This window comes from Cydia strobilella, chromosome 5, assembly GCF_947568885.1.
Source record: "Cydia strobilella chromosome 5, ilCydStro3.1, whole genome shotgun sequence".
Taxonomy (NCBI): Eukaryota; Metazoa; Arthropoda; class Insecta; order Lepidoptera; family Tortricidae; genus Cydia; species Cydia strobilella.
Genome location: NC_086045.1, coordinates 6,486,354 through 6,503,607, shown reverse-complemented (window position 1 = coordinate 6,503,607; position 17,254 = coordinate 6,486,354). Strand labels below are relative to the sequence as shown.

At 38.1% G+C, this 17,254-nt stretch overlaps 3 protein-coding genes across 4 annotated transcripts; 2 read left to right on the top strand and 1 right to left on the bottom strand.

The window, feature by feature from the left end:
* The first annotated feature begins 767 nt into the window (after positions 1-767).
* On the top strand, positions 768-5,003 carry LOC134741846 (polyprenol reductase). The gene is made up of 5 exons (XM_063674738.1): positions 768-1,247; positions 1,655-1,843; positions 2,486-2,632; positions 3,875-4,035; positions 4,672-5,003. The coding sequence occupies exons 1-5, from the start codon at positions 920-922 to the stop codon at positions 4,762-4,764; spliced, it is 918 nt and encodes a 305-aa protein (XP_063530808.1). The 5' UTR covers positions 768-919; the 3' UTR covers positions 4,765-5,003.
* Positions 5,004-6,541: 1,538 nt separating this feature from the next.
* LOC134741381 (tumor suppressor candidate 3) lies at positions 6,542-14,185 on the bottom strand. 2 transcript variants are annotated; one of them, XM_063674144.1, is made up of 6 exons: positions 14,034-14,185; positions 13,681-13,962; positions 12,529-12,669; positions 11,470-11,758; positions 10,388-10,580; positions 6,542-6,563 (listed from the first exon to the last, which is right to left on the bottom strand). In XM_063674144.1, exons 1-6 carry the CDS (start codon positions 14,109-14,111, stop codon positions 6,557-6,559), a joined length of 990 nt encoding a protein of 329 aa, XP_063530214.1. In that variant the 5' UTR covers positions 14,112-14,185; the 3' UTR covers positions 6,542-6,556. The 2 variants fall into 2 exon arrangements, with proteins under 2 accessions (XP_063530214.1, XP_063530213.1); XM_063674143.1 differs by lacking the exon at positions 6,542-6,563 and adding an exon at positions 8,814-8,961.
* Positions 14,186-15,684: 1,499 nt separating this feature from the next.
* On the top strand, positions 15,685-16,398 carry LOC134741752 (uncharacterized). Its single transcript, XM_063674646.1, has 2 exons — positions 15,685-15,993; positions 16,204-16,398. The coding sequence occupies exons 1-2, from the start codon at positions 15,706-15,708 to the stop codon at positions 16,396-16,398; spliced, it is 483 nt and encodes a 160-aa protein (XP_063530716.1). The 5' UTR covers positions 15,685-15,705.
* The last annotated feature ends 856 nt before the right edge of the window (positions 16,399-17,254 follow it).

Here is a 17,254-nt window from a genome sequence, read left to right as displayed (position 1 = left end):
GTATAACTGCGTAATTATATCCTCTTTGGTATGAAGATGTGTATAGTATGAGTATGGTAAGGATATGAATATGGTATAGGTATGAGTGCGGGTATATGGTGTGGGGTGGGTAGGTACATACTTGTGTACAATATTGTATGAATACAAGTATAGTTTGGTATGGCCATGAGTATTGTATAGTATGAGTACAACAAGCTATATAGTGAACATTGAGCTGAACGTGGAGTTTATGGGAAAGGCACTGAAACACAACCCAAACCCCAAATACCTAGGTGTCACCCTAGACCGAAGTTTAACCTACAAGAGCCACCTAAACAAAACTGCCGGGAAACTAAGGACCCGTAATAATATAGTCCAGAAGCTGACCGGAACAACCTGGGGAGCCAATGCTGCGTGCCTCCGAACAACTGCTCTCGCGCTGGTCTACTCTTCTGCAGAGTATTGCTCACCTGTGTGGATTAACAGCACCCACGTTTCAGCTGTTGACACATTGGTCCGGTGAGGGGCCTGTTCGATCGCGTGGAAATTAGTCAAGCGAGCCTCCGTTAAGGACGCAGTTATAAGACTTATAAGTGCGAGAAAGACATATGCTGACCGGACTAAGGACGCGGTGCGGTACGCCCGTCTGTTACGATCTTTGTTATATTTGACGCAAATTTGAGGTTGTACCGACATTAGTAAAAATAGCGGTAAGCGGATGTGGCAACATTATTGACAGCTGACTAGTGACAGCTGGCTGGCTGACAGTGACAACGACAACTAATATGTACCGTTTACCGTTTAAGAATGGTAATGGTATATTATTATTTATTTGGGACGAAACGAAAGTGTCGAAAGTTCAAACAAGTTCCTTAGTCCCGTTATAAAATAGTAAAATTACTGTTTTGTGATTTAAAGACATACTTCTTATCCCAGAAATATGCTGAACACGCTAGATGTTATATTTCTAAACCTTGCCTTCATGGTTACGTGTACAGGATATCTAATAAATAATTACGAAACTTACTTGCCAGCATTCGTAATTCAGGGTTTTAAGTATGGCAGTTTCGCGTATCAAGGGAATGGGGCCATTTTCATACAAGCAATTGAAATACCGAAGTCATACTACAAGCATTTCTATTCATTTTCATCGGTGCTCAGTGCATTAACATTAGTTTACATGTATTTGACCTATTTTCTGGATTTTAGTGTGAATAAGTATGTTGTGCTAGTTTTGAACAAGATTTTAGAACAAAATGAACCAACAGGTAAGTTTTTATTTAATGGCAATTGTTAAACAACATCTTAAGGAGCTTATGGGACTTAAAAACTAATGACACAGACTGCATTCTTAACGTTTTAAAAGTCAATATGTATGTATGTAACAGGGGTCGGAAACCGGTATTTGCTCCATACAAAAATACCGGTATTATTACGTTCTTTTTCGTTCTTTTGTTTATAATTTCATTTTTAATGGGACGTTTTAATAATGCAAAATTGTTTCCTAAATACATGATTCAGTCCTAAGTAATGAGCATAAAAAAATTAAAAATATTGGGCTATTTCGGGGTTTTTAAAAAATACCGGTTCCGAGCCCTGGTATGTAATACAAAACATGTAGAATAAATAAAAATAAAGTTACCATGTTTCAATGCCACAATTTCTTCAATTCTAGTGTCAGCAACTGCAGCACTTGTTGCCATGTCCCTGCTAACCATTCAGTGTGCTCGGAGATTCTATGAGACCCACTACCTTCAGGTGTTCGCCAAAAACAGCAAGATGAACTTGAGTCACTACTTCGCCGGCATTATCCACTACTTTGCCTGCATTATAGCTGGTGTTGGTGAAGCTCCTTTGTTTTGTGGTAAGAACCTTATTATTGGAGAAGTCTCACAAATTTCACAAATTTTGGACATAGTACATATACGTAGGACATATTTCATTTGATTCGATATTATTTTCATTCCGTAGATCGGTGAAGGCTGATCGTACTGCGGATTTTAGACTATGAAATATGGTGACAGTAAACTTACTAGCTAAGCTCTTTCGACGAGTGGTATTACCAACATGCCATAATATTACTATATATCTGCTTAAGTTAGAATAAATGTTCTCATAGATTTGGAGTAGTTAGAGAATTGTGTTATAATTGAATGAATGATGTCGTATGTGACATAAAATCTTCGTGTTTTGACAAGGCATTATACACCTAATTGTGACTTGTGACCTATTGATATATTCTAAGAAAGCAGCTAAAACCTATTTACAATACCAACCTGAAAATCATGAAATTTCTGTGTATTATCTAAGTTTTCCCGCATTGTCTTAAAAACATGATGTACATGTGATGTACCATGATGTGCCTTTTATTCTCGTCATATTACAATCGGTTTATTGCAAATAACAGTTTATCGGTTTATTGGAACGTCAACCAACCTCCTTTCAAGTTCAGGTACCTACCTATACAACAAGAAAGGTTTTGAAATTGTATTCCTTTTGTTTTCAGGAAACCAAAACAGAGACACAATGATATGGACCGACACTCGCACCAAGTACCTCTCCATTCCCTGCATCCTAATCTTCCTGTGGGCGTGGTACGAACAGTACCAAAGTAATGTCATCTTTACAAACCTTCGCAAAGACAAAAAGTCGGGTAAGAGATAACATTTGAACGTCATACAGAGTCTAAATAAACCGGCCAAGTGCGAGTCGGACTCGCGCACAAAGGCTTCCGTACCATTACGAAAAAAATGGCAAAAAAATGGCAACAGAAATACATCATCTGTGAAAATTTCAACTTTCTAGCTATCACGGTCCATGAGATACAGCCTGGTGACAGACGGACGGACAGCGGAGTCTTAGTAATAGGGTCCCGTTTTTACCCTTTGGGTACCGAACCCTAAAAATGGTAACGCAATAAAAAAAACTTGCGACACTTTGTTTTCTTAGTTATAAGACTTATAAACGTATAGGAATAAAACAGAAAGACTGACAATGTCTATACAAAATCTCGTTTTTCTAATATTCAGCTTATACAGTCTACTAATGCAGCAGGTCTCAGTTCCATTCGTTTTTTCCGGCGGCGGCGCTTAGATCCAGGGCTCTGTTTATATAGTTCCAAAACAGTTATATATTATTTCGTTCATTAAAAACCAGTTAATTGATGAACGTGAACTAAAAAAAACATAGTTCTAGGTATCTCCTAACCGGTAAAAACAGGGAATGTTATGGTTCGCGGGGAACAATATAATACCGGTTATTCTCATCTCTCGGAAACTCCGGTTAAACTCGTTAACTTGTCATACGTGAAAGAGACAGCAATACTTACTCGTTCTATCTTGCTTCGATATTTTGAATTTAACCGGTTAGTTTCGTTCCTTAAGAACGAAATGAGAACGTATTTAGCATAAACCGTTAAGTATCTCAAACAGTTCGTTAACCGGTAACCGTAATCGGTAACGAAATCCTTTTCGTTCCCAGGTGAATGAACAAAAACGGTTTGAAAAATAAAACGGTTTCCCTGCTTACATCTCTGCTTTCGTTTCGGGTTCCGCAGCGCCATTTATTGGACGTTAGTTGAATTATCTTAAAGTTACAGGTGTCAGTTCCGTCCCTTTTGTTCGGTGCTTGGACCTCTGGTCAAAATAACTCAGCTTCCGTTCTATAGATGGCGCTGAATATTGAAGGAACGCGACTTGGTATAGATTAGTCTTATTGTTTTAATTCGTCAATGATGTAAAGGACAAAACACCTCGTGATTCGGAATAGAAATACCATAAAATTTTCTAAATTGAAAAAAAGTGTAGAGTGGATAGCATATCCAAATCATATCATTATATGGGAAGCTATGCACTCGACCATTGCCCAAATCAACATTTTTTATCCATCATTTCAGGCCAAGTGGTAACCGAGGACCATGGGATACCGCACGGAAGGAGGTTCGAGCTGGTGTCGAGCCCTCACCGGATGTGTGAGGTGATCATGTACACAGCGCTGCTGGTTCTGGTGCCGACGAAAACATACTTTTGTATTTATCTGTGGGTGCTTGGAAATCAGGTCAGTTTTACCACATAATATTATAATAGTACTAGGTAGAGAAGGTTCACTCTCTAACAAAACGCGTCTATTATGACAGATATGACCGCAAGGTGGCGCAGTGGCAATTACTATGGCAAGACACCAAAATTGGTGTGAGCCGTGTCGGGCCATATGTGAGCCACGCCTGGTTTTACTAGTAAAGTAGGGCCTATAAAGAATGTAAAAACTATGTGACCGTTACCAAGTTCAATTGCGATAGCCAATATCCCCGCGATAGCGATTACATACTATCTCTGTCTTTGAAGTTAAACTCTCAATAACTCGCAATTTCACGTCTTTCCTCAATTCTTATCACCATCACTATTCTTATACCACGTCGGTGACAAATACCGCCCGCCCGGATGGTGCAAGTCCAGGAGTCATTCATGCGCGTAGCCGACCCTTTCAAAACCTTTACACTCCTTTCGTTTTTTCGATCATGGTTATCGAGTTTAGCCATATATTTTTTTTTAATATATATATTAAATCCCACCTCTTAGCTCTAGCTCTGCGTAAGCTTACGTCCAACTGCTGGGAACAGGCCTCCTCTCAAGCACGAGAGGGATTGGATTTTCTTATTAATTTTAGGCATTTAATGTTTGATCTATTTTTCAGATCCAGACTGCAATTCAAGCCAACGAGTGGTACAAGGCAACCTTTAAAACGTATCCAAAGGATAGGAAAACTATTTTTCCTTATGTACTTTAAGACTGAACCAATTTTGATTGAATTTTAAAAAGGCTAAACTTACCACCGCGTAGGGAGTAAGAAGAAATATAGGTAGTCGTAAAATGCATAGATACCTAGTTCATAATTTGTTACTAGCTCAAATATTTATTTAAATTAATAGGGACATTCCAATGCCTTTATCAAAGAATTCTTAACAAGAGAAGCTACTTAGGTACATATTTTATTATTGTTATAGGTTACGTAGTAAAAATATTAATTATTATTGATAATATTGTCTTCGGTTACCGCGATAGTTACTCATGAAATAAAACTATGAAAACGGATTATATCGCGTATATTGAATTTATAATACATCCCGACGTTTCGAACTCTTTACAGCGTTCGTGGTCAACGGGTGACCCGTTTGGGATGTATTATAAATTCAATATACGCGATATAATCCGTTTTCATAGTTTTATTTTATTATTGATAATTTATTCATATGTTAAATAAATTTATTATTTTGGACTGTTTTTTAGCCATAGGAATATAATTATAATAATTTATCGCCATTTAGGGAAATGGATCCATCCTCTAAAATTTGCCATTTAAATCAATGACTTTTCGTTTGACAGAAAGTTCATATTCTATTGACAGTATTTTGTGGATTGGATCCTTTCCCTAAATGACGTCAAATTGACAGATGACATTCTGACTGTAGTTTGACTGTAGCGTACAAAATGTAGTGCATAATTATTTTCCATCGTATTTTCTCGGAAACGTTCGTATTTGTCATGCTACTTCAGTCAACGTCAGTACGTTTTGTACCGAGACTGGCTGAAATAGCAAGACCACGTTCGTACGTTTCCGTGAAAATACGGTGGAAAAATTATGCGCTACATCTGTAGCATCGTATTACTTAACTGAGATGATTCGTGGGCCGGTTCTGCAGATCAGATCCTTAGAAGAAAGTTATTCAAAACAAACATAATTATTTATTTCATGTAAGTTACACACATAGAAAAACAAGACAATAAATATTCAACATAATTACAACACATGAACACATAATAAATTAATTAATTTGGACTCGAATATACAACAGTCTTTCATGGACCGACTCAGTTAAGTCAAAGATGGATATAACTCCGTAATAGATGGATAGTCTTAAGGAAAAAACGTGCATCGAAAATCAAGAAAATTTGATTCTCGATAAGATGGCGCCACTACCTTTGGCCTACTCTCGGATAGGTGGCATTGACGGTTTCGTTTGTTATTTAACAATTTTAACGCATATCAGTGAAAGAACATGGGTCAAAATCATATACAAATAATTAATGCAGTAAAAGAAAATCATTTATCCATATATAAATACATTTTTTGATATTTTTAGTTTTAATCGTGTGTCGGTAGGTGGCAGTGAATTTACTGTGGCTACGAAATTTACTATGACAGTACCGCTCTATCCTATTATATCCTCTTTGGTTAAGTCTATAGCGAGGCCTCGTGCCAAGTGTAATGTTAAGACTTGGAAAGCGATCGAATGTTTATTTTATAATATTTGGGGTTTTTATTGACCTTTTGACCACCAAAACTATTTTATATAAACGTTTATTAGACTGTAACTTTTGTTGGGTATGGCCGACTGTGGCAGTTAAAGGATAAATATAAACATGTTCAGTACTCCTAGCACGAGTGCACCGCGACATTTTTCTAGAAGCTGCTGAGATGAAAATACATTAGTAAAATATTACTCAATATATATATTTTTTTATTTTTTGGAAGACAACATCCGCCCATTTTACTAACCAAGCCTGACGCAGCAATTCATTTAGAAACTGAAAGTGAAAGGAGTAAGTTAGTTATTTAATATTAGCCTTGATTACCTACTACAGCTGATTTAGAACCTTGTCGCTTTAACTACTAGATACATGAGTTACATGACATACATCACTCAATAACCACTATCGTAGAAGATAAATAAATTGATCCATTATTATATGGCCTAGGAATCAAATCGGTTGACTTACACACTTTAATATAATTGTGCTGGTTTGATAAATTAATATTTACCTACCCATAGGGATACCAGGGCATCTTGACTCTAAATGCAGTAAGAATAACGGCGAAGGACGCAAACATCAGCCCGATGCCCGCCAGCATTTGGAGCTTCCGTCTCTTTCTTTCACCCCTTCCGCCTCTTTCCGTCCTCACTCCTCCCGCCCCCTCTATAGTCATTATCATGCCGAGCACTATCGCGCCATCTGTTAGATATGCCTAGTCAAGAAATCTTCATTCCTAAAGTACCTACGTGGGCCCGCCGCTTCGCGTTTGCGAGTTGTTCGCTTACGGAAGACGCAGCGAGCCAGCAAGAACATTTTGGCTACATTTGTTTAGCAACTTTTGCTTTTCACTTGCACCGTTGTCGGCTGTAAAAATTCATTTAATTTATTAACCTTTTTTGACCGACACGTCTATTTTATCACGCAATAATAAAATTCATTAAAATGTACTAAGGTTCATTTTATACTGTTTAACGCATTCACTGCCAGGGGCGTGGCCTAGGAACAAACTTGTATGACGGTGAACGCGCATGTGCGTTGGGGGCAGTGAATGTGATAACCTATGGCCGACTGTGGCGGTCGAAAGGTTAAATAAATACAGTCGCCATCACACAGGGGCGTAGCTAGAGTATATGGCGCCCGGGGCAGTCACTAAATTTGCGCCCCCCGCTGCTGCCTTTTGCCCATTTTGGCGCCCGGGGCACTTGCCCCCCCCCCCCCCCCCCCAGTTACGCCACTGCCATCACATATGTATATCGGAGCGGCCGAGGTACTCAAAACATCTAAACACGCGCTCTTTGCAGTTTGGTAAACACCTTGGTAGTTTTTCAAAGGATACTTAAAACAGCCACAATGTAACTCTCGGCCAAGAACTGTATTTTCTGTCCATTACTAATAAGAATAGGGCCTTCGTTGGTCTTGTAAGAAAATATAGGTTTTCTAATCTTATTCCACGTATATCCAGAGACCATAGTGAAACAGAGTAACATCGCTGCCACGGCCCAAGTGTCCTTTTTTTGTAAAAGGTTCAGAATTCGCCATCGGAAATAAAATGCTAGGATAATAAAGGGGGTAATCGCTCCCCAGTTTTGTAAGATGATTCTATGAATCTGCAAAATAGTGGAGAAAGGTAAGTATTAATACATATAACGCAATTTATATTTATAGTAGTACAAATCAAAAAATATGTATAATATGTTTTTCCCTAGATGCAGGGGCTTATTTAGGTACCCTAGTACCACTAATAATTAGTAGTACCACTAGTACCTACTTCGTTTTTCTTTTAACGCCAGGAAGATGATGATAAATAAATAAATAGTATAGGTATTCATTTGATGTGCTTGCTTAGTACTTACCATGAACACTGAGTAATAAACCTACCTACCTGCGAGCCAATAAACGTGATTATAGCTAGTGAAGGTACTTAAAATACTACTTTTCTAGTGTTCAAATAGTACCTGTGTTGCTAAACGAATGCGGCTATAAAAATACGCAAATGAACGAATGCAAATTAACGGTTATAAGAAAGTTTTATGATTTGTGGCATAATAGTTTATTACATGTGTGTTTGCCTACATCAGTTATGCTGTACAAAACCTATACTAACCAATATATTTAGGAAAACCGGCCCAGTGCGAGTCGGACTCGCGCACGCAGGGTTCCGTACCATTACGCAAAAAAAATCACGTTTGTTGTATGGGAGCCCCACTTAAATGTTTATTTTATTTTAAGAATTTGTTGATGTTATAGCGGCAACATATGCGTGCTTGGCGTCCTTACTATAGGGATCAATGCTAGAGCATACCAAAGGTGCAAACCCCATGAATATTTTTCTTATATCTAATTTATATCGTCGGGTGACAAGCAAGTCACTAAATACCACCACAAGTTCATATCCATAGTGAACCGTATTATTATCCGAATAAGGTTGATTTTTGTTCAATTATTTTTCAGTAATTAGTGAATTTTGCTTGTCATTTGACGATATGCTAAAGTAAAATGTTTAAATAAAAGAATTACTATATTTTAATACACTATATTTCATCACGCCACTGCACTGTCCAAATGTGTACATAACATACTTAAATAAATAAAGTGTTGGATAAAAATAACTTCACTCGTATTATTGCAATTGACTTATGTTATTTAACAGCCTTCTTACTTGAATAGAAAACTGAAACAAAAGAGTTTTAAAATTAATAGATATATTAGTAAAATTTACACACGTTGTACAGTCGCTATCAGGTATATCGGAGCGGCCAAGATGCTCAAAAATTGCTTTAATTTAACGTCTTAATAATAGAGGCTTTGTTCAGGTATTTGTAAACACTTTGGCCGCTCCGATTTATCAGCACTGCACATACTACATACTCGTAGAAATAGAACACGGAAAAAAAACCGGACAACTGCGAGTCGGACTCGCCCACGAGGGTTACGCACTTTTTAGTATTTGCTGTTATAGCGGCAACAGAAATACATCATCTGTGAAAATTTCAACTAGCTGTCACGGTTCATGAGATACAGCCTGGTGACAGACGGACAGTGGAGTCTTAGTAATAGGGTCCCGTTTTTACCCTTTGGGTCCGGAACCCTAAGGTTCTACCAGGAGTCAGAGGAGAATGCTATGCACATTCTCGGTTCCTGAGGACCACTAAAAGAAGAACCTACCTAGGGCGACACGTAACCACAGAATAACTAATAGTAGTACCGTACGTAACCCCATTTGCAACCCCATGAATGGAACCCCTGGAATTTCCTGGATTCAACGGGCATTAGTAGTGAACTTTAAAGGGCCGTCACAATATATCACTGCTTGGTCGTCGCTCAAAGGCCCACAACACCCCAATAATAATAATAAGTTTCCGACCACAGATAAAAAAGCTGTCTCTTTCCCTTTGCTGCAATGAGAGGTCCTACCGCGAACACCGAAGTTCGCAAATTGCGGACATCTCTTCTACTCCAATTAAGCCGTAATTATAGGTAGAGAGACAGAAAGATGACCGCAATTTGCGCACTTCGGTGTTCGCGATAGGCCCTCAGGGATCAGAACTGGTATTGAAATACCTGTTGATATTATTAACCAAACCAAACCTGTTAAATATTATTGCATTCAATAAAAACTGGTTATATTGATGGAATGCGAACTAAAACAATACATTCTCTCGGAACCGGAAAGTGGAGGGAACGGAATCTTAATTTTCTATTTGGTTCGCGGGGAATGATATAATACCGGTTACTCTCGGTTAAATTCGTTGTCATACGTGAAAGAACTAGCAAATCGTTCTATCTCGCTTCGATATTTTCAATTTAACCGGTTAACCTCATTCCACAAAAACGGAAGGCGAACGAATTTGGCTTAAACCGGTATTTCAATAGAACAGTTCTTTAACTGGTAACCGCAAACGAAATCCTTTTCGTTCTTGGGTGAATGAACTCGGGTTCGGTTTGAAAAATTAAACGGTTTCCGAGCCCTGGGTGCAATGCGCATGGGTTTTGCACATTTTACCATTTGTACTCTACTTTGCACATTTTACCATTAAATTTGTACTCTACTACTTATTATAGGACTAATTCTCTGTAATAATTAGGTTCAAACTCACCTGTAGGGATATCCCTGGGTCTTCGCTCTAAACACTGATAGTAGTAGAGAGAAGAACACGCACACTAGTACAAGCCCGACGACAGATTGGAAGCGCCGTCTCTTTCCCTCTGCGGCGCTGCGCACTGGTTCTGCACTCTTCACTCCTCCCGCCGCCTCTATCATAAGAATCATGCCCACTACTACTGCAGCATCTGATTTATGTGTTAAGGAATTTATAGATACAATGACAATATACTTTTGCAACAAGGGAGAGAGGGAAAAATTGGTTCGGGTCGCGCAGAATAGAATCACGTATCAGAGGTACTATACTTGGTCAAGCAAATCTTGTCAGTAGAAAAAGGCGCGAAATTCAAATTTTCTATGGGACGATATCCCTTCGCGCCTATATCTTTTAAATTTGCCGCCTTTTTCTACTGACGAGATCTGCTTGCCCAACTATATATATATATAGGTTTAATCTTCGTTACATTTATAATTTACACCGTAATATAGTTAGTATTTAATTTTATTAATTACTTTTCCTCACTGTGCGCAGTGAACAAAATTGGATTTTGCTTTCTGCAACTCGCAGCAACGTGAACGCTTGTACCTTTAAAATGATATGCCCCCACCCACCTTCAATACTTTTGAACCAGGCGTATAATAGAATTGAAAAAAGTACTTTCTACGAAAACTATATTGAACATGGTTGGTATAGCCATTTTTAAGTGACACACACATGGTAGGTTTTTTTCGATGTCATTTTTAACTTTTATTAGTAAACAAATAAATGCCAAACAAAAAAAACTCTTGACACTTTGAATGCTGACTTTCCTTCTCATTTGTATGTCGATGAAGTATACATATACCTACTTCTCGAGATATTTCTAATTTCTAATGAGCCTAAACTCAATATGTTTATGTTTTTATATATTATTGCATTGAAATCGGATATACGGAAGTAAATTTCAGTTCAATCAGACCCTGGGAAGTGATTAAAATTTAAGTTACAATATTTGAAGAACATATAGTATATGCGGTGAAGCTAAATAAAAGTGTGTACAAAGTTAAACAAGTTCAGTCAGACTTTAAAAAGGATACTTAAAATAGCTACAATATAGCTCTCCAACACAAACTGCCCATGTGATCCGCCATTAATGTAGACCGGTCCGTTCTTACTCCTATGGAAGAATGGAGGGCCTCTTATCTGGTTCCACATCTGACCGGACACCATGGCGAAACAGAAGAACACAGCAGCGACAGCCCACATCTGTTTGTTGTACAGGAACTCAAGGTTGTTCCGTCTGAGGTACAGGAAACCAGCTACTAAGACGAACAACATGAGGAATGCAACAGCTCCAGAGTAGTTTGGTGGACGGAATATCCGGATCTGTAATGATTTATTAATTTTTGTTTAATAAAATGCCAAGATGTCAGTCTGGCAAACCAATTTGTCATTTAAAAAACCGGCCAAGTGCGAGTCGGACTCGCGCACGAAGGGTTCCGTAGCATTACGCATAAAACGGCAAAAAATCACGTTTGTTGTATGGGAGCCACTTAAATATTTATTTTATTCTGTTTTCAGTATTTGTTATTATAGCGGCAACAGAAATACATCATCTATGAAAATTTCAACTGTCTAGCTATCACGGTTCATGAGATACTGGTTCATGAGCCTGGTGCCAGACGGACAGACAGCAGAGTCTTAGTAATAGGGTCCCGTTTTTACCCTTTGGGTACGGAACCCTAAAAAGCAATGCATTGAATTGGATGAACCGATTTTGATAAAACATACCGCTAGAAAACAAAAACCTGCTTTCAAACAAAAATATGCTAACAAATTACTTCACCCATTTAACCTTTTTGACGCCAATGACGGATATATCCACACCGTAGGTCCAGCGCCGAAGACGTATTAATCCGTCACTGACCACAGGGCAACATAGTGCATGCATAAAGTTAAATTTCAGTTTTGACACTTTGGTGACGTGGCGTCTGAGTGACAGCTTTTGTGTTTGTCAAGGTGTCGAAAAGGTTAAAAGCTACAGTGCCACAGTCAGACACACACAACATAGCAGTCGAATTCATAGCCCCCTTTTTGCATCGGAAATAAAAATAGATTGCATGTTGAGGATAAACATGCAAGAAGTGAAGTGTTACCTGAACATCAGTCCTGTCTTGGATCCACTTGGAAATAGCCTCAGCATGAATGCCTGCCCTCTCAAAGTCCATGGAGTCGGCAGGTTTAGGTTTCCCCTTGGCGGGGAAGTGCATAATAACTGGAGCTGTGTTGAGCCGTAACTGTAATTACATTACAGGTTGATTAGCCAAGGCTGGCATTAATGATTTAAGGGTCTCCGACAAGCTCGGTTCTCCATACAAACATACTTCCGCTCTCATTTTAAAACAACTAGCTAGATTGCTCTGAAACTTTGTACTTACAATAGGATAAGGTATATCTATGTCTGTAATTAGTTATACCATAGTTACAAAAATACAGCGAATTTAAGTTTTTCATACAAAACTTGTTTTTGCTCTATTTCGTTTGTTTTATAAACTGGAACTATATAAACTAATTTCAGACCTAGATATACCGCATGTCATTGTATGTGCAGTTTCATTACAATCCAACAAGTAGTTTTAAAATGAGAGCAGAACTATGTTTGTATGGGAAGGTGTAATTCAGCCGAACTTGCCGGGGACTTAAAAACATGACTAAATTTATCTACAGATATGCAAAAAAGTATGTTGGTAAAACATGTAAGTACCTATAGTTTGTTTTTAAGGATTAGAAAGAAGTTAGTGTATAAGGATGGTAACAAAGGCACTCACGACATTATTCATAAACGATTGTCAAGTCTCACAAGCCCCTGATCATCCATAAGTTTGACATTTGTGTTTTTTATATTTAACAGAGGTTTGCTAAGTTTCATGACATGAATAAGGTTAGAACTCTACCAGCGCTGCACTATAAGAATATAGCCGAGTCAATGATCAGTGCACCCTCGATAAACTCTTTTAAAAACAATTAAGCTCGATGAACACTTTCGAAGACTACAAAACACAAGTGGACATTGATGTGCACGTATCAGCTTTAAGCTGCCTGTGCATTCACATAATAATAATAATAAGTAAATCAGGTCAAGAAATGTACAGTCCTTCCTTCCTTCTGATGCTTCCCTTTAAAACCTAGTAACAAAAGATATTTGTAATTCATATTTCTCTTTCACACTATCCGTTACGTTTACTTTCCTCTACAAATACCCAATAAGAACTGTAAAAAAAATGTGGCAATCAATTAATGAAACTTACCATTTGGAAAATATCAGATCCTTCATCAAAATCAACCATTCCAAAGAACAGTTTGTTATTGTAGGACGGGGAGAACCTGAAGGAATTGGCGACGATCATGAACTCGTCGTAAACGTGCTGGCAGATCGCGCAGCGTCTCGAAGGTGCCATAGCAGTGAACATCACTATGAAAGAATAATCCCTCGGAGGCGATCTCACGTAGTCCTTAAACTTGTTAACGTTCAAAGAAATAATAGACCGCTTTGCCGTCATATCCGTCAACTGCTGCACCTTCTCTTCCAACTGAAAATTGAGGAAAATTGTTAGTACAAATTCAAGCCGGTTGAAGTGTAATTATCTAAAAGAACACCCACTCCTTTTGCCCGAGTTTGGGCCTCGCCCTGGTAGTAAGTAAGTAATATCATGAAACATAATAATCCTTTATATTTCATACTGGTTTTATTTAAATAATCGAGTTAAATAATTATATTAAACTGCGCCAAGCCAACTCAAGTCAATAGAGCTGTCAAAGAAATTAAACGTCAAAAAATCTCTGACGTGTACTTGGTTAGCATTTATGGAGAGTGCTATTGATAGTATTGATGTTTTTGGGATGGGATCTCATTTTACCATGCGTATAGTCCGACAAGAAATTGTGGAAAATGATTGAGGGCGCCACTTCCTACGTGTAAAATGCTTTAACATGGCAACAATTGAGTGGATTTTTTTAAGTTCCATTTTATTTAATTTCTACTATAGTTGGTCAAGCAAATATTCTCAGTAGAAAAAGGCGCAAAATTCAAATTTTCTATTTTCGTTCGTGCCTACATTTTTTAAATTTGCCCCCTTTTTCTACTGACAAGTTTTGCTTGACTAGCTACATTTTATGTCGCACTATACGGCCGCCCGCATCCATTGTGAATGAAGACCGTTGAAGATTTTCTTTTCGCGATTTCGGGGTTAGCCCCATAGTAAAAGTTATAGTTGGTTAAGGCGCGGTGTATAGTAAAATGCGCTATTTTGAAGCTATATTAGCAGACTTTTACAAGGATTTTTTGCATTCTTTTCTAGTATGTATAAGTATAATTTCAGTCCCTGAACTAGTTATCTGCTTGTCAGAAACACGATGGCTCATGATTTCCTTGATAGAATTTTCTTTTGGAAATATGCTTAACATTGACTTTTTTCCCTTATTTTGGAAGTACTACTCGCACGACGAAAATTAATGTGAGACTTACTTCATTCGATAGCTTTCTTTATTTATTTATTTAAACTTTATAGCACGATATAAAATGATACAAATGGCGGACTTAATGCCTTAAGACATTCTCTACCAGTCAACCATTAGGTTTTTCTACTGACAAGATTTGCTTGACCAAATAAATAATATCCACCCCTCAGCGTATAGTCAAACCTACCTATTATACTTACTTTAGTGACCATACACGAGCGCTTTTTCAACGGGCGTAAAAAGCGCTTAAATCTGCCTGCACGCTAAATTCGATTTAACGACCAAGGCTTTTTAAAGTTGAATTCCAACAACGCTTGATAAAAAGCGCTACCGCCATCGTGTGAATGTTTCCATTTGTGTCATTCAGACGCTTTTTTAACGCGCGTTGAAAAAGCGCTCATGAGTATGAGGCTCTTTGGGTCAAACATAACAATTTCACCACAGTAGAAAAAGGCGCGAAATTTAAATTTTCTATGTGACGATATATAACTTCACGCGTACATTTTTTAAATTTGCCGCTTCTTTCTACTGACGGCAATGGCTTGACAGAGTATAGTAGGTAATTTATATTCTTCACTGAAAAACCTGTCTTCTATAGCCCCCAAAGAGTATATAGCCACTACGTTTTAATAGCCCCAGGAAATATTCTTTTGTTTGATTCCAAAGTTCAAATCAAATTAACAAGAAAATATCAACACCACAAATAATGCCACAACACACCTATCCATCAAACTAAACACAATATATATTCATCCCAAAATTTTTAGTAACTGTAGCAATTATTACAAATTTTTCTTCAGCTTTTTCAATATCTTATGTGCCTATCAAGATTGTTCAGCGCTGCAAAGGTAGCGCTGCAAGGAGTAACGCCAAGTTTCTTGACTTCGAAACGGAAGCCAGAGCCCCTGTTTCGGGTGCCTGCACGCCAGATCTTCGGCCTGGTTCCCGAGAACCAGTATGAGAATAATATTATACCGAAGAGGCTTCAGATCAGCTACGCATTGCTGCACTATTGGGAGACCATTCCACTGTTCTTTTGCGTGGCTTTTGATATAATCTTCGTCCTGGGCTATATGGGATTATATGGAGGCATAATGCACAGGGTATGAGTTTTTACGCATAAGTATCGGTAGAAGGTCTGGTGGTAGCTACCATTACTTTTCACTCATAATTTTAAAACTAACACATGACTTAAGGTAAGGCACAGGACAGGCTCGGTTGACTAAGAATTATTCTAAATGGAAGTAGGTGTCCTGTTCGTAGGTATCAATCGCATAAGTACACTTTTTAAAAGATACCATTCTGTTCCTTAGGTAGACACCCAGTTCTCGAAGCACTGTTGGAACAGTATCTCGAGAAATATGGATCTACGGAACCCCACGATTCACAAGTTCGTTGTGCATTACCAGCGCTACGAACCCTGGCCCGAGATGCAGAATGTTCTGGACAAAATGACACAGGCTGAACACCGTTTGAAGGTGCGCATGAACAGCTGCGCGACCCCCTAACCCTAGGCCCTTAACACATTCACTGCCCCCAACGCACATGTGCGTTCACCGTCATACAAGTTTGTTCCACGCCCTCTGGCAGTGAATGCGTTAAACACCTGGACTTTTTTATACCCATCCTTTGCTGGGTGTTCAGAGGAAATTTCGCTATCTGCCTTTATTGCTTTTGCATATTCGAGCAAAAGAGGCATATAGATGAACGAAAATCGTAATCGAATATGCAATCTAGAGCCCTCTGAAACTAGCGTCGTAAGAGATGGATATTAAAAAGGCTAGGCAAAGTGAGTCATGCAAAAAAAGAAGTAATCTTATGAGAAAATCTGTGATTCACTTTTTCCAATGTAGATAAGTGTAGGTACCTAAGTATAAGTAATTATGTATTTCGCACATTGACATAAAATACATGCTCTCGCATTAAAAACTACTATGTCAATTTGCACTGTGCAGTGTTATTAAATTTGGTGTATATAGTTTAAGTGAACTCAATTGTGTTGATATACATTAACGCAAAATTGTAGGTTTATGGGTTTTTGTTTGCATTGGCTTAAATTACAGCCCTGAAAGGGTCAAACTAAATTGCCAATCTGCTCGGAACTTGACCACGACATTCCCTGTTCCCTCCTTACCCAGCCGTTTCATACTTACTCACATTTCAATTATGTTGATGATAAAGCCTTCCTTCACTCTGTGCATTTATCAATTCTTCTTGGACTCTGGGTAACAGTGGACAGAGAATATGACAACTTTGTATTAATTTTATATTTATTATGGATCGCAAATACATAATTTGTTGCGTGATGAGTTTTTTTATTTCACTGACAAAGTAAAATGTCCCCAACATTGAACTATATTTTAC

What these genes read in the sequence shown, in the direction of transcription:
- LOC134741846 (XM_063674738.1), top strand. Translation starts at nt 920, where the DNA reads ATGCTGAACACGCTAGATGTTATATTTCTAAACCTTGCCTTCATGGTT. An exon ending in AGAACAAAATGAACCAACAG is followed by an intron (nt 1,248 to 1,654) that starts GTAAGTTTTTAT and finishes CTTCAATTCTAG; the next exon opens with TGTCAGCAACTGCAGCACTT. An exon ending in TCGCAAAGACAAAAAGTCGG is followed by an intron (nt 2,633 to 3,874) that starts GTAAGAGATAAC and finishes CCATCATTTCAG; the next exon opens with GCCAAGTGGTAACCGAGGAC.
- LOC134741381 (XM_063674143.1), bottom strand. Translation starts at nt 14,111, where the DNA reads ATGAAATATAAAGGATTATTATGTTTCATGATATTACTTACTTACTAC. An exon ending in GATCTGATATTTTCCAAATG is followed by an intron (nt 12,670 to 13,680) that starts GTAAGTTTCATT and finishes ATGTAATTACAG; the next exon opens with TTACGGCTCAACACAGCTCC. An exon ending in CTATATTGTAGCTATTTTAA is followed by an intron (nt 10,581 to 11,469) that starts GTATCCTTTTTA and finishes CACATAAATCAG; the next exon opens with ATGCTGCAGTAGTAGTGGGC.
- LOC134741752 (XM_063674646.1), top strand. Translation starts at nt 15,706, where the DNA reads ATGTGCCTATCAAGATTGTTCAGCGCTGCAAAGGTAGCGCTGCAAGGA. An exon ending in ATGGAGGCATAATGCACAGG is followed by an intron (nt 15,994 to 16,203) that starts GTATGAGTTTTT and finishes TCTGTTCCTTAG; the next exon opens with GTAGACACCCAGTTCTCGAA.